The sequence below is a fragment of the Oncorhynchus gorbuscha genome, linkage group LG19 (genome assembly GCF_021184085.1).
Source record: "Oncorhynchus gorbuscha isolate QuinsamMale2020 ecotype Even-year linkage group LG19, OgorEven_v1.0, whole genome shotgun sequence".
Taxonomy (NCBI): domain Eukaryota; kingdom Metazoa; phylum Chordata; class Actinopteri; order Salmoniformes; family Salmonidae; genus Oncorhynchus; species Oncorhynchus gorbuscha.
Window position 1 is genome coordinate 43510699 of NC_060191.1, and position 15282 is coordinate 43525980.

Sequence of the window (15282 nt, forward strand, 5' to 3'; positions counted from 1 at the left end):
ATAAGGCAGAACAGTTGAAACTGGAGCAGCAGCACAGTCAGGTGGACTGGGGACAGCAAGGAGCCATCATGTCAGGTAGTCCTGGGGCACGGTCCTAGGGCTCAGGTCCTCTGAGAGAGAGAAAGAAAGAGAGAATTAGAGAGAGCATATGTGGGGTGGCCAGTCCTCTTCTGGCTGTGCCGGGTGGAGATTATAACAGAACGTGGCCAAGATGTTCAAATGTTCATAAATGACCAGCATGGTTGAATAATAGTAAGGCAGAACAGTTGAAACTGGAGCAGCAGCATGGCCAGGTGGACTGGGGACAGCAAGGAGTCATCATGTCAGGTAGTCCTGGGACATGGTCCTAGGGCCCAGGCCAGTTGAAACTGGAGCAGCAGCATGGCCAGGTGGACTGGGGACAGCAAGGAGTCATCATGTCAGGTAGTCCTGGGGCATGGTCCTAGGGCTCAGGTCCTCCGATAGAGAGAAAGAAAGAGAGAAGGAGAGAATTAGAGAACACACACTTAGATTCACACAGGACACCGAATAGGACAGGAGAAGTAATCCAGATATAACAAACTGACCCTAGCCCCCCGACACATAAACTACTGCAGCATAAATACTGGAGGCTGAGACAGGAGGGGTCAGGAGACACTGTGGCCCCATCCGAGGACACCCCCGGACAGGGCCAAACAGGAAGGATATAACCCCACCCACTTTGCCAAAGCATAGCCCCCACACCACTAGAGGGATATCTTCAACCACCAACTTACCATCCTGAGACAAGGCCGAGTATAGCCCACAAAGATCTCCGCCACGGCACAACCCAAGGGGGGGGCGCCAACCCAGACAGGCTGACCACAACAGTGAATCAACCCACACAGGTGACGCACCCCCCCCCAGGGACGGCATGAGAGAGCCCAAGTACAGGTGTGCCAATCTTGTAACATCATACCCAAGAAGACTCGAGGTTGTAATCGCTGCCAAAAGTGCTTCAACAAAGTATTTATGTTTTTTATGTTTAATACATTTGCATGAATTTCTAAAAACCTATTTTTGCTTTGTCTTTATGGGGTAATGTGTGTAGACTGATGAGGGAAAAAAACTACTTAATCAATTTTAGAATAAGTCTGTAATGTATCCAAAGCAACTCACAATAGCATGTGATCCCCACAGGAATTGAACCCCCAACCATGCCGTTGCTAGCAGCATGCTCTTACCAACAGCCACACAGGACCACAGTATAGTATTATATGTTATTGGTACATTAGTTCATCAGTGTGTTGTCCTCTGACTCCATGACAGGCCCCTCAGGTGGAGAGTGCCAAAGTGCAAAACTTTAAGGTGGAGCCAATTTGTAAGTCGCTCTGGATAAGAGCGTCTGCTAAATGACTTAAATGTAAATGTAAATGTGAGGTTGGAGGTGAAATGTTTCTATCGGAATTTGAACTGTCATACCATATATAAGATGTTCCTCTCCTGGACATTATCACTGGATATTGATAGTGTAAATATGTTCAGCCAACTCGCAGTGCAGTTTTCCTTTATCTGCAATTGATTGAATTGGGGCCTTTAGTACCAACGTTTGAAAATGTTATCGAGTACCTATAAATAGTTTGTCTTCTGAAATTCTCATTGAGTTCTTGTCTTCATTTTGTCATTGCCTTCTTACAGTGAAATTTAGGGTTATCACCTTGGATACCAATTTTAGCCCTGTCAATCAGCTGGTGAGTGTTGAAAATGTGCAACATTGAATATTGAAAACAATGACCTGTATTTGGTCATCCTTTAGATCAGTATCTCAACTACTTAAAAAAAAGACAAATACAGAATAATCACAAGTATCCCAACATCACACTACTGTGATAGACAGAGCAATCAGGTCTGTATAGCATTGTCCAAAAATCCCCGTTCATACCAAAGACTCAAGAAATGAGACCCGATGTCTTACTGCTTGGCACTCACCATTCAGGGCATGGATTGAGGGTTAAACCCAATGATTACACCAGGGATGCCAGAAAATAATTAAAGTATTTCAGATTGTTCTGGTAATTATAATCCTTGTCACATATAAACTTAATTGGAAGAAAGGACGTCTGATTTACATTTCTATCACATTTACCCCTTTTTTTATCATGATCAAATGGGCCATTTTAGGCCCTTCTTAGGCCTATATGCCTCCTGAAAGACCTTATGATCCGTGAACCGTACATGATACAGATAACATCTGGATGTCATTATACTCTTTTTAGTGTGCTCTGAAATATGGAGTATGTCAAGTTTTTGAAATACACATTTTCATATTACTTTATTAATATCTCAAAAGTATACTTTAAATCACACCTTTATTCGCCAAATACATTTGTATGGACAGGGATGTGACTTGGTGCTGCCACAATAAGAATACACAGACAGATGATAAACAGTATACACAGACAACATATGTAGAAGAGATCCACATGCGGTACTCAAATCATGGTGTATGTACACTATGTACACCGTAAGCTAAGAACTACAAGTTTCACAATAAAAACTTAGCAACGTTAAAAATGATGTATGTAGAGACGTATAAAGAAAATAATATTTTACAGGATGATTTATGTACAGCGGGGCCCGAAATGAATTTACACCCTTGATAAAGATTAGCAAAAATGACTGCATAAAATACAGAATTCAAATACTATAGTTACGTATATTTAAAACTATACTTAAGTATATTTAAAACCAAATACTTTTAGACTTTTACTCAAATGTTATTTTACTGGGTCATTTTGAGTCATTTTCTATTACGGTCTTTTTACTTTTACTCAAGTATGACAATTGAGCACATGTATAGGTCTAAAAAGGGCCTAAAATGGCCACTTTCAAAATGGTTTGCAATATACATGTAAAAAGCATATTAAACATCCTTCCTCCCAATTAAGTTTCTATGTGAGGATGGCCAGAACATTCTGAGATACCAAAAACATTTTCGGACCTAGCTGGCGTGAAATTGCTCCCGGCTGTCCAGGCTGCCTCACGCAACAGAAACAGGAGATAGGCTCCTGCCCGATTGGCCACCCTGGTTCGGACAAGGATTGTTATGTACAGTATACTGTAAATGCTGTAAACTTGCCACCACAAATCATACACGTCTCGTCAGTACTCCGTTGACAACAATACTTCTGGGAATGGGAATCTATTGGGCAAAATCCAAATCTCTTGAAGGTATGATTTTTAGCGTGTGACGTCTCTTTGATCAGACTACACTGCAGCACTTAGGAAAAAAGTGCGTGTCTGCAGATGTTCTCTAAATAAACCTGATTTTGAAGATCCTCCAGCATTTACCACAGGACATTGGGTTTTCAATTTCATATAGGTCAGATTGGAATGTATGGGATTTTCTTTCTTGAGATTGAGTTGATCTACTAAATTGATGTTAGAGTCCCAGTCAGATGCAAATGCTACATGTGATGTCTACTTGGAGACAAAGCCAATCGCCTGCCTAGTTCCTACAGTTGTATACATCTGCTTTGCTCCTCTGTTGATTTTTTGGGGGGGAATGTGAGTTATTCATAAAACATTAACCAATATCTTGTCTTTGCCATTCGCAGTACAATGTTGTGGAACTTGAGGTAAGACCTTTACTTTGAGTGTCACTAAATACTACAACATGATAAGACGATGACTCCACCAGCTAGGTAGGTCATCATTCATTTCCACATGGCAGTTACCAGAAGCTTCCATATCAGCTTTATGTGAACACATCTGGGCCACCTTCAGTAAGCAAACTTCAGAACATTGCAGATAGAAATGTCATGAATAGAACTGACGTGACTCCTTATTCTACATGTCAGTCAGACAGGCATGTTTAACTTACACCTACAAAGGTGCTATCTAGAACCTAAAATGATTATTTTGCTGTCAAAGGAGAACCTTTTGAGGAACCCTTTTTAGTTCCAGGTAGAATAATTTTGGTTCCAGGTAGAACCCTTTTGGGTTCCACATAGGACCCTGTCCACAGAGGAATCTAAATAAAACCTAAAATGTTTTACGCTGAACACAAAAGGCTCTCTCCTATGGGGACAGCCGAAGAACCATTTTGGAAACCTCTTTTCCATCTGAACATTAAATAAGGTTGTGCCCTGCTAAATGTGTCCTTTGTTCTATGAACCACCAGGATATTCATCAGAACAGGATTGGCCAGTGGGTCAATACATCATCTAGCGGCAACATTCTGCAGCTTTCTCACCCCCTGAACTCTGAAGCACCCGTAGGATCCTATGCGATTGTAGTGTGGATTGGTGATAAGAAAATATACCATCACTTCAAGGTAGAAAAATATGGTAAGTTGAGCTTCTTTATTTACCTTTCATGCTCGGTAATATTATGGATCTGGCGGATGAATCATGAAATCACAATCCAGGAACATTCATGAGTTAACTGCTGTTCTATTATATCTAGTTTTGCCAAAGTTTGAGATCAAAATGAACCTCAGCGATGAGATCAGCATTGTTCAAGAAGAGTATAAAGTAGAAGTGTGTGCAACGTGAGTCTACACTATCGCAATGCACTGTTACAAAATACACAGACAAGTGCATTTTCAAATACAAATATTTAAATACCCTATGCATATGACCCAGGTCTGCTTGGTCCTAGGGGTATTTAAAATAAGGTATTTGGAAATGAGTCATTTAAAATGGTTTCAAAAAGTAGGCTATTTATAGAAAATTACATGAAAACTTTTAAACACTTCAAATAGAAGTAGTTGATTTGGCCACAATATTTGAAAATACTCATGCACAGAAAAGTAATTGAACCTAGGTCTAGGTAATGACAGCTAATGACTAATTATTGTGCTTACTCAAAGTTCAAAGCTTGCACAGAGCTCCATAGACTAGAATAGTACATGTTGGATTTCAGACTTAAATTGCTTCAATACAGCTTAATTCTACCATTTACCAGTCACTACTAATACCACTAATACTGCAGTCACTTCTTGTCACGTTCTTTCAAAATCGAACCCAGAAGCAGACCAGGACAAGGAGAGTAGGAAGAAGGTGAGTATTTATTTACAAGTGAATGTGACTGGGTAGATATATCCAGGTGGCGTAGCGGGCAGCGGTGGTTAGTTGATGGGAGTAAATAGGTGGATCCAATGGGGTAGCGGAATCCTCCGACGACCAGGCGAGAATGGGGTAAATGATCCGGGTGAGTAACTGAAGACAGAACAAACGGAGATAAGTTCAAGGCAAGCAATACGTAAAAAACAACAAAACAAATTCTATCCAACTTGAGGCTGATACTATGGCACAACATACTGTTCATGGCTAACGATCCGGCAGGGAATGGATGTCAGGTCAGAGCTTTTGAAGGGGAGAGGTGATGATCAGGACAGGTGTGCAGATTACTGATGGGATACAGGTGCGGGTGAACATCGATCTCCCAACAAGCTAATTCGCCCGGCAACCAGACAGGGTGCGTTCCAGGACACCGGAAACACACTCCAGGACAGAAACAGGCAAACACAGACTCAGAAAGCGGGATTCGTGACACTTCTATTACTACTACTACTACTAACACAGTCACAAATTTGACTACTACAATTACTACTGCAGTCACTACCACTATTATAACTTATTTCACAACCATAAATACTCAAGGCAAGCTCGATAACATGCACGATTTCTTTAAGAAATGTACTTTTCTAGTTGAAGATCTATCGATTCCACTGCTCAATGCTATAAACTGCTCTTATGAGTCCCTGAGACTTCAAAGGTTTGGGACAGTGGCATGTACATGAAGAGCTGTGCCCGTAGTCACAAAGCATCTCAGAGTAGGATTGCTGGCCTAGGATCAGGTCTCCCCCTGTACATGAGATCTTGTTCATTAGATACAGAAGTTCAAATTCTAATAGACTTCATGAATACAGGTTCAGATCCATTGACAATGTTGAAAACACTTGACTTAAAAGCCTGCAGGTTTAAAGCATTATAATGTGTTATAAGTACACATATATAAGCCGTTATAATGTCTCATTTGAGGCTTATACTATGGTATGTCTCTCTATGTAGGAAATGTATGATACTTGATGTGTTTGATGTATGTCTGTGTGTTATTGTTAATTTAAATCAGATACACGTATGGACACCCTGTACCTGGAAAAGCAGAGGGAGAGTTGTGCCGACATTTACTGTACAATATAATGATACCAATAATAATTGATGAGAAAAATCAACAAGGAGTTCCTGATTATACACACCCCTGTCACAAAGAGTCAATAGAGGTCTGTATGCTTTCCTGAAGAAACTATCATCAGTATAATTGTTTTAACCAACATATTACATTTGAATGTGATGTGGTTAATTAAATCAGATCTTAATGTCTGTGGTTTTGCTTGCTTTTCCCAGATGGACCAAACTGGCTGTGCTTCTCATGTCTTCAACATGTCCATTTTCACAAAGAATGCTGGAGAGAAAATTCTCATAGACAGGTTTAGTTTTAATGCAAAAGTAGAGGAGGAGGGGACAGGCAAGTCATTTATCACAAGAATTTGGAGATGTGACAACATTTGTCTGAAGTCAAATGAAAGCTGTTTTTTGTCTTTAGTGTGAAGGACATAATATCAATATTGCATGTTTAATTAGATCATGAAGACCTGTGTGTTTGACCTTCTGTGCTACATCATATGAAATTAAGCTGTTTTTATCAATTTCTTCGGTTTGTAATCATGTTTTTAATATTTTGAATCAACTGCAATGGAATTCAGTTGCTGCATTGTGAACTGTCATTGTGCATCATGGTGGCATGTATTCTTGTTAAATAAACCATCCTATTCTCATTTGTTTTCCTTTGACAGGTATTACACGGTCAGAGGAAAAACACATAGCGCTCTCCTATGCGATTGGAAAACTCACGTTTGTCGACACGCCCAAAATCTATGAGCATGGATCAATTATCGAGGGCAAGGTAAGTCCAGATCCAGTGTTATTGTTCCTTGTACTTTGTTGAATTGTGGATGCCATTTGTTCTTTGACATTCCTGTTTACTTAACTACTAATGGTAGGTAACAGTGACAAACAGATGTAGAATGACATTACTCATTCTTTCCTCAGATAAACATTGTTCACTTCAACAACACACCTATCTCTGACATGTTAGTCTACCTGTTGGAGAAGAAAGGCTGGTCCTCACATCATCTCCAGAACCTAACCACAGACAGTCATGGTATTGCCAGTTTCTTCCTCAACACAACCACTATGGCCAAAGAGGATATTAACCTCATAGTAAGTATGACTCCTTCTAGGTTTGAAAGACTCTGAGACTCAGAAGATCTCAACTCAGAAGATCCCCCTTGACCCTACACTCTAGGGTCAATAATGCTCTTGTGGAGATCAGAGAAGATTCCATTTGTATAACAAACAATATGGTGACACTTCCACCTATCCTATCATGGGGAAGGTGGCGATGTTGGCATATTGCTTATACCTGTCAAATAAAATATGATATAAAATAAAAAATAAACTAATCCTCTTAGATCTCCACAAGTGTAATGGCATAGGGTCTAAGGGTCGATTTGGGATTCGTTAGACTTTTTCTTCCCTCTGTTGATTTCCAGGTTAGCAACACACCAGAAGTGGAGAACACTAGATACAGGGTCCCCTATTTCAACAGGGGGCACCACATACTCTCACTGATCCAGCCCACTGCCCCTCACAGTAAAACATCCAGCTCTCTGGCTATTCAGAAGACAGAGAAACCACTGGCATTGTGGGGAGGAAGTGTCAATCACCATCCAGTATGCTATCGTAGGGGAGACCGTCCCAAAGAGCTCCGTGGATGTCATCTACCTGGTGAGTAGAACCAGAAACAAGTTGTGACAAGCTGCAAACCCAGGGTGCACCCGAAATGGCACCCTATTCCATAGTGCAGTATTTTGAACAGGGTCATTTCAGACATAGTCCCAGCCTCTCACCTTTAAAGGAAGGATGTTCCTATACAACACCAATACTCCTCATCATCTCCTTATTCCTGACTTGATGGGAAAACTGTTTTTCCCTCCTCCAGGCCTTATCCAGAGGGGCGATACTTCAGCATGGACATATGAAGGTTAGTGTACAGCAGGGGAGTCTTGGTGAGGATGATTTATTAAGTAATTATGGACCTACTGGGAGGTGCTTGATGACAATGACAGTGTGAAATGCTCTTACGTTGCAGTAACTGAGGGTGAAGTCACCTTGAAGTTGGCAGTGGTTCCAGAGATTGCGCCGTTGGTACAGGTCCTGGTGTACAGTATGCTACCCAGCGAGACTGTCATCGCCCACAGCATGAACTTCCCCACTGAGAAATGCTTCAGGTACAAGGTGCTAGTCATATACTCAGTGATTGCACATCAGAAACATATTGTGATCATTTTATGGAAGCCAGAAAAAGTGTCAGGTATTTCCATGCACATAGATATCATACCTTGTATAAAGGTGTATAACGCTTCCCGAGTGGTGCAGTGGTCTAAGACACTGCATCGCAGTGTTAGCTGTGCCACTAGAGATTCTGGGTTAGAGTCCAGGCTCTGTCGCGACCGGGAGACCCATGGGGTGGTGCACAATTGGCCCAGCGTCTTCCGGGTTAGGGAGGGTTTGACCGGCAGGGATGTCCTTGTCCCATCGCGTACTAGCGACTCCTGTGGCGGGCTGGGCGCAGTGCATGCTGACACGGGTCGCCAGGTGTACAGTGTTTCCTCCGATACATTGGTGCGGCTGGCTTCCGGGTTAAGTGGGCATTGTGTCAAGGAGCAGTATGGCTTGGTTGGATTGTGTTTCGGAGAATGCACGGCTCTAGACCTTCACCTCTCTGAGTCCGTACCGGAGTGGCAGCCCCTGTACTGACTCGATTCTGTAACTACCAATTGGATACCACGAAATTGGAGAGAAAAAGGATTTTACATTTTTTTAAAGTAAAGGCGTATCATGTACACTTACAGTGGGGCAAAAAAGTATTTAGTCAGCCACCAATTGTGCAAGTTCTCCCACTTAAAAAGACGAGAGGCCTGTAATTTTCATCATAGGTACACTTCAACTATGACAGACAAAATGAGAAGAAAAAAATCCAGAAAATCACATTGTAGGATTTTTAATGAATTTATTTGCAAATTATGGTGGAAAATAAGTATTTGGTCACCGACAAACAAGCAAGATTTCTGGCTCTCATAGACGGGTATCTTCTACTTTAAGAGGCTCCTCTGTCCTCCACTCGTTACCTGTATTAATGGCACCTGTTTGAACTTGATATCAGTATAAAAGACACCGTCCACAACCTCAAACAGTCACACTCCAAACTCCACTATGGCCAAGAACAAAGAGCTGTCAAATAACACCAGAAACAAAATTGTAGACCTGCACCAGGCTGGGAAGACTGCATCTGCAATAGGTAAGCAATAGGTAATCACGGTTGACAACTCCATTGTGTCCTCCTCCCAGAGCGCTAAGAACCTTGGCGTGATCCTGGACAACAAACTGTCGTTCTCAACTAACATCAAGGCGGTGGCCCGTTCCTGTAGGTTCATGCTCTACAACATCCGCAGAGTACGACCCTGCCTCACACAGGAAGCGGCGCAGGTCCTAATCCAGGCACTTGTCATCTCCCGTCTGGATTACTGCAACTCGCTGTTGGCTGGGCTCCCTGCCTGTGCCATTAAACCCCTACAACTCATCCAGAATGCCGCAGCCCGTCTAGTGTTCAACCTTCCCAAGTTCTCTCACGTCACCCCGCTCCTCCGCTCTCTCCACTGGCTTCCAGTTGAAGCTCGCATCCGCTACAAGACCATGGTGCTTGCCTACGGAGCTGTGAGGGGAACGGCACCTCAGTACCTCCAGGCTCTGATCAGGCCCTACACCCAAATAAGGGCACTGCGTTCATCCACCTCTGGCCTGCTCGCCTCCCTACCACTGAGGAAGTACAGTTCCCGCTCAGCTCAGTCAAAACTGTTCGCTGCTCTGGCTCCCCAATGGTGGAACAAACTCCCTCACGACGCCAGGACAGCGGAGTCAATCACCACCTTCCGGAGACACCTGAAACCCCACCTCTTTAAGGAATACCTAGGATAGGATAAAGTAATCCTTCTCACCCCCCTTAAAATATTTAGATGCACTATTGTAAAGTGGTTGTTCCACTGGATGTCATAAGGTGAATGCACCAATTTGTAAGTCGCTCTGGATAAGAGCGTCTGCTAAATGACTTAAATGTAAATGTAAATGTAATGTAAATGTAAGCAGCTTGGTTTGAATAAATCAACTGTGGGAGCAATTATTGGGAAATGGAAGACATACAAGACCACTGATAATCTCCCTTGATCTGGGGCTTGACGCAAGATCTCACCCCGTGGGGTCCAAATGATCACAAGAACGGTGAGCAAAAATCTCAGAATCACACGGGGGGGATCTAGTGAATGACCTGCAGAGAGCTGGGACCAAAGTAACAAAGCCTACCATCAGTAACATACTACGCCACCAGGGAATCAAATCCTGCAAGGCCAGACGTGTCTCCCCCTGCTTAAGCCAGTACATGTCTAGGCCCGTCTGAAGTTTGCTAGAGAGGATTTTGGATGATCCAGAAGAAGATTGGAAGAATGTCATATGGTCAGATGAAACCAAAATATAACTCTTTGGTGAAAACTCAACTCGTCATGTTTGGAGGACAAAGAATGCTGAGTTGCATCCAAAGAACACCATACCTATGTGAAGTATGGGGGTGGAAACATCATGCTTTGGGGCTGTTTTTCTGCAAAGGGACCAGGACGACTGATCCGTGTAAAGGAAAAAATGAATGGGGCCATGTATCGTGAGATTTTGAGTGAAACCTCCTTCCATCAGCAAGGGCATTGAAGATGAAACGTGGCTGGGTCTTTCAGCATGACAATGATCCCAAACACACCGCCCGGGAAACAATGGAATTTCAAGGTCCTGGAGTGGCCTAGCCAGTCTCCAGATCTCAACCCCATAGAAAATCTTTGGAGGGAGTTGAAAGTCCATGTTGCCCAGCAACAGCCCAAAACATCACTGATCTAAGAGGAGATCTGCATGGAGGAATGGGCCAAAATACCAGGAACAGTGTGTGAAAAACTTGTGAAGACTTACAGAAAATGTTTGACCTCTGTCATTGCCAACAAAGGGTATATAACAAATTATTCACTATGAGTCATCCATACATCAATTGTCTTAGTAATAAATAAATAATTTAACTAAGTAATTCACAGAAATGCATAAACAAACAGTAAATATGGTTACAAGAAATGATAGGAGAATGTGCCCTAGTGGGCTGAACCGGCATGGCAGCTTGTTAGACAAAGGGGCAATGGGGGGGTCGACTAAGAAGTCACTACAGAGTGATAATTATAACAATTGAAATGCTAATCCTTTGCACATGAACGCTCTCTTATTCGGGAACAATTGCAATCAATATATATATTTACGCTCAGTGTGTCGTCTAGGATCGCTGGGGAAAAGTTTGTTTCTGTAGGAGAGTTTTGTCCTCTGTCTGTCTTGGTTAGAGGGGATAGTTCAGAGTGACATTCATTCATTTGTTATAGAATGCATGTTTCGGCGGTTGTCGTTCTTCGCATTCAATAATACCGAATTCCTAGCTGCAGACTAGTAATTAATATCAAAGATTTGTTCTTATTCTGTCGGTATCGATAGTCTAAGAGTTTAACCACGTGGTATGGTTAAAAGATTCAGCAATGGTCTACAACCTTTGCCCTCTCCTATTGGAGAAAAACATGGTCTGGATGATAATTTCTCAAAGATGGGTTTTATTCGGAATTGCAGAAAAGGGCTGACCCAGGATGCCAGTGTAACGGATGTGAAACGCTAGCTTAGTTAGCGGTGGTTCGCGCTAAATAGTGTTTCAATCGGTGACGTCACTTGCTCTGAGACCTTGAAGTAGTAGTTCCCCTTGCTCTGCAAGGGCCGCGGCTTTTGTGGAGCGATGGGTAACGATGCTTCGAGGGTGACTGTTGATTTGTGCAGAGGGTCCCTGGTTTGCGCCCGGGTATGGGCGAAGGGACGGTCTAAAGTTATACTGTTACACCAGACCCTAACTGGGCTCAGGGGCGGTCCTCTGATTTAGTTCAAATCAAAAGGGAATTGTATTTTCCTTCATTAAACAGTCCAAAATCATATTACACAATTTTACAAACAGTATCATACTCACTCATTCATCTTATACAACAATTAGATGTAAACCTCATATCTGAGGCTATTATATAAACAGCGTTATGGTAATGTGGCCACACCGTCTCCCATGAGCTTCCCCAAGTTGTAACAAACAGACCAGTTCGTAGCTGGATTCTTCACCGATCTTTTATACTTTCTTCGGAACATGACATTTGTTCGTACCTCAAGTTCTGTGAGGTGGAAGAAATTCCTTTGTTCTCTATGAAAATTAGCTCTCTCTATACTGTGTGGCCATGAGGAGATCCTCAGGAATTTACGACGTCTCTCTGACCACAGCGGTCTGGCGGAGAGGTGCTGGGTACCGGTGGGGGACATTCTGGACCCTTCACTCCTGAGAGACTTCCACCGCCTCCACCGCCGTGGGTTATTCTGTCACGTTCGTTGAATGGAGGTGACCAAGGCGCAGCGTGATGTTACTTTTAATAAAGACGGACACTAAACAAACTATACAAAATAACAAAACGAACGTGAAGCTATCATACAAAAGTGCAGACACAGGCAACTAGACAGACAATAACCCACCAATTACCCAAAGAATATGGCAGCCTAAATATGGTTCCCAATCAGAGACAACGATAAACAGCTGCCTCTGATTGAGAACCAATCCAGGCAACATAGACATACAAAACACCTAGATAGTAAACAACCCCATAAACATACAAAACCCCTACAGTACAAAAACACATACATCACCCATGTCACACCCTGACCTAACCAAAATAATAAAGAAAACAAAGAATACTAAGGTCAAAGCGTGACACATCTCTCTCACTAACTTTAAGCATGAGCTGTCAGAGCAGCTTACCGATCATTTTACCGGTACACAGCCCATCTGTAAATAGCCCACCCAACTACCTCATCCCCATATTGTTATTTTTTTGTTGCTCTTTGCAACCCAGTATCTCTACTTGCTCATCATCTTCTGCACATCTATCACTCCAGTGTTAATGTTAAATTGAAATTATTTCACCAGTATGGCCTATTTATTGCCTTACCTCCCTAATCTTACTACATTTTACTTTTAGTTACTACAGATTTTTCTATTGTGTTTTTGACTCTACGTTAGTTTATCCCATGTGTAACTCTGTTGTTTGTGTCGCACTGCTTTGCTTTATCTTGGCCATGTTGCACTGGCCTACTTGGTTAAATAAAGGTGAATTAAAAAGTCTGTTTACTTTACTCACTCTTATCTCACATAGCCCTGAGCTATCCCACCCAGACCCAGCTACCTCACACACTCACACTTTAATATTTAAGCCCACACATACAAATGGTCTTACACAAACCAATACATACATATTTAAACTGAGTGTGTACTAGACAAATAATCACACACACACACATTTGTTTAGAATATACATATACAGTACATCAAACAACACTCACATTATTGAGTAAAGAAATATACTTTTCACCAAACGCATTCGCCTGCTCCTCTACCTCCACCGTACACGTGTACATATATATCTAGAACGTATATGTACGTACAGTTGAAGTCGGAAGTTTAAATGTATTTGGCTAAGGTGTATGTAAACTCAGTTTTTCACAATTCCTGACATTTAATCTTAGTAGAAATTCCCTGTCTTAGGTCAGTTAGGACCACTTTATTTTAAGAATGTGACATGTCAGAATAATAGTAGAGAGGATGATTTATTTCAGCTTTTATTTCTTTCATCACATTCCCACTGGGTCAGAATTTTACATACAGTGACACATGGACAGACAGTCATTAGGCCAATAGCTGCAAACAGTTTATATTGGACAAATTCAGGTATGTTTATCCCCTGTTTTGGTATGTTGATCCCAGTTTCGTTCCATTTGCTTTCGTTTAAAAAACGTTTTACAACAGAATCGGAGGAATGAATACACCCCTGGTCACGCGTGAACACAGTTTACATTCATAGCAGCCATGTTATATTCCTTCTTGCATCCTTGCGCTCTCCTCTCACCTTTTCCCTTAGTTTGTGGATTTCAATGCACAACACATTAGCTGTATGTGACCAGGTAAAAAACCTTTCCAAGCCAAACATTTACATTTACATTTAAGTCATTTAGCAGACAGCCTACATCGTTGTCCCCATATTAGCTAAAGTAACGTCATAGTCAACATAGCTAATAGAACTAATGTGTTCGTGAACCCGCTACAATCATGCAGTAACTTTACAGTGTATAGTCAGTTATCAGTTCAGTAGTTACAACTGTGCGCCCAGGTGGCAATAAATTCATAAAACCAAAAGCTTACCTCGACTTGGAAGAGTTCCAGTGTTGTGTTGGATAGTCATAGCCAGCTAGCTACCATAGCATCCCTCTGAGGGTGTTTTGAGTAGGCTATACTAGCTAGCTGCATTTACTTGCTAAGTAAGTGAAACCTACTTGCTTCTCCTTCATTTGATGAAGTTAATTTCTTCAAAACTGTTCAACTATTGTCTCTCTCTCTCTAAGTCTCTGATCCTTTGGTTGGGTCGACAACATGTCAGTTCCTGCTGCAAGAGCTCTGATAGGTTGGAGGACGTCCTCTGGAAGTTGTCATAATTACGGTGTAAGTCTATGGAAGGGGGTGAGAACAATGAGCCTCCAAGGTTTTGTATTGAAGTCAGTGTACCCAGAGGAGGACGGAAGCAAGCTGTCCTGTTGAGGCTACTGTGGACCTTCATTGCGGAACAGTGTTTTAATACCTTATTTGGTGACGTGAATATATTTCGTAATGTTTTATCTAAACAGGATAACTTTTGTAATGTTTTACCATTTTTATTTGTATGAAATTCCCCTTCCTCCTCTGGGGATTCTCCACTGGTGTACGTGACCTTTGACATCTAGGTCGTAAATCATGGTCATAAACCGTTCGTGTGTAGATTCTGTTACTACTACAGTGGTTCTAAACTTTTTTGTTTACTGTATCACCAATCACATATTGCACTGCCCGTGAATCTTCCCAAGTACCCCCTGTGGATAAGCCAGGTACCCCAGGATGAGACCCACTGTCTTACACAAAGCCTTTCACTATTCACCTTGTCTCCTGAGCCTGCACTTTGGAACTCATTGCTTGCCATAGTGTCACAAAACAGTCTGGAAAAAATGCTCAAGAATAGGG

The 15282-nt window shown here is 42.1% G+C and overlaps 1 protein-coding gene across 1 annotated transcript; it reads left to right on the plus strand.

Annotated features, from left to right (window-relative positions):
- Positions 1-1419: 1419 nt before the first annotated feature.
- Positions 1420-12728, plus strand: LOC124004795 (ovostatin homolog). Its single transcript, XM_046313592.1, has 12 exons — positions 1420-1709; positions 3576-3596; positions 4142-4307; positions 4426-4510; positions 6097-6247; positions 6372-6492; positions 6821-6930; positions 7077-7247; positions 7580-7814; positions 8029-8070; positions 8179-8317; positions 12468-12728. Exons 4-12 carry the CDS (start codon positions 4449-4451, stop codon positions 12574-12576), a joined length of 1140 nt encoding a protein of 379 aa, XP_046169548.1. The 5' UTR covers positions 1420-1709; positions 3576-3596; positions 4142-4307; positions 4426-4448; the 3' UTR covers positions 12577-12728.
- The last annotated feature ends 2554 nt before the right edge of the window (positions 12729-15282 follow it).

What these genes read in the sequence shown, in the direction of transcription:
- LOC124004795 (XM_046313592.1), top strand. Translation starts at nt 4,449, where the DNA reads ATGAACCTCAGCGATGAGATCAGCATTGTTCAAGAAGAGTATAAAGTA. An exon ending in AAAGTAGAAGTGTGTGCAAC is followed by an intron (nt 4,511 to 6,096) that starts GTGAGTCTACAC and finishes AATTTAAATCAG; the next exon opens with ATACACGTATGGACACCCTG. An exon ending in CCGTGGATGTCATCTACCTG is followed by an intron (nt 7,815 to 8,028) that starts GTGAGTAGAACC and finishes TCCCTCCTCCAG; the next exon opens with GCCTTATCCAGAGGGGCGAT.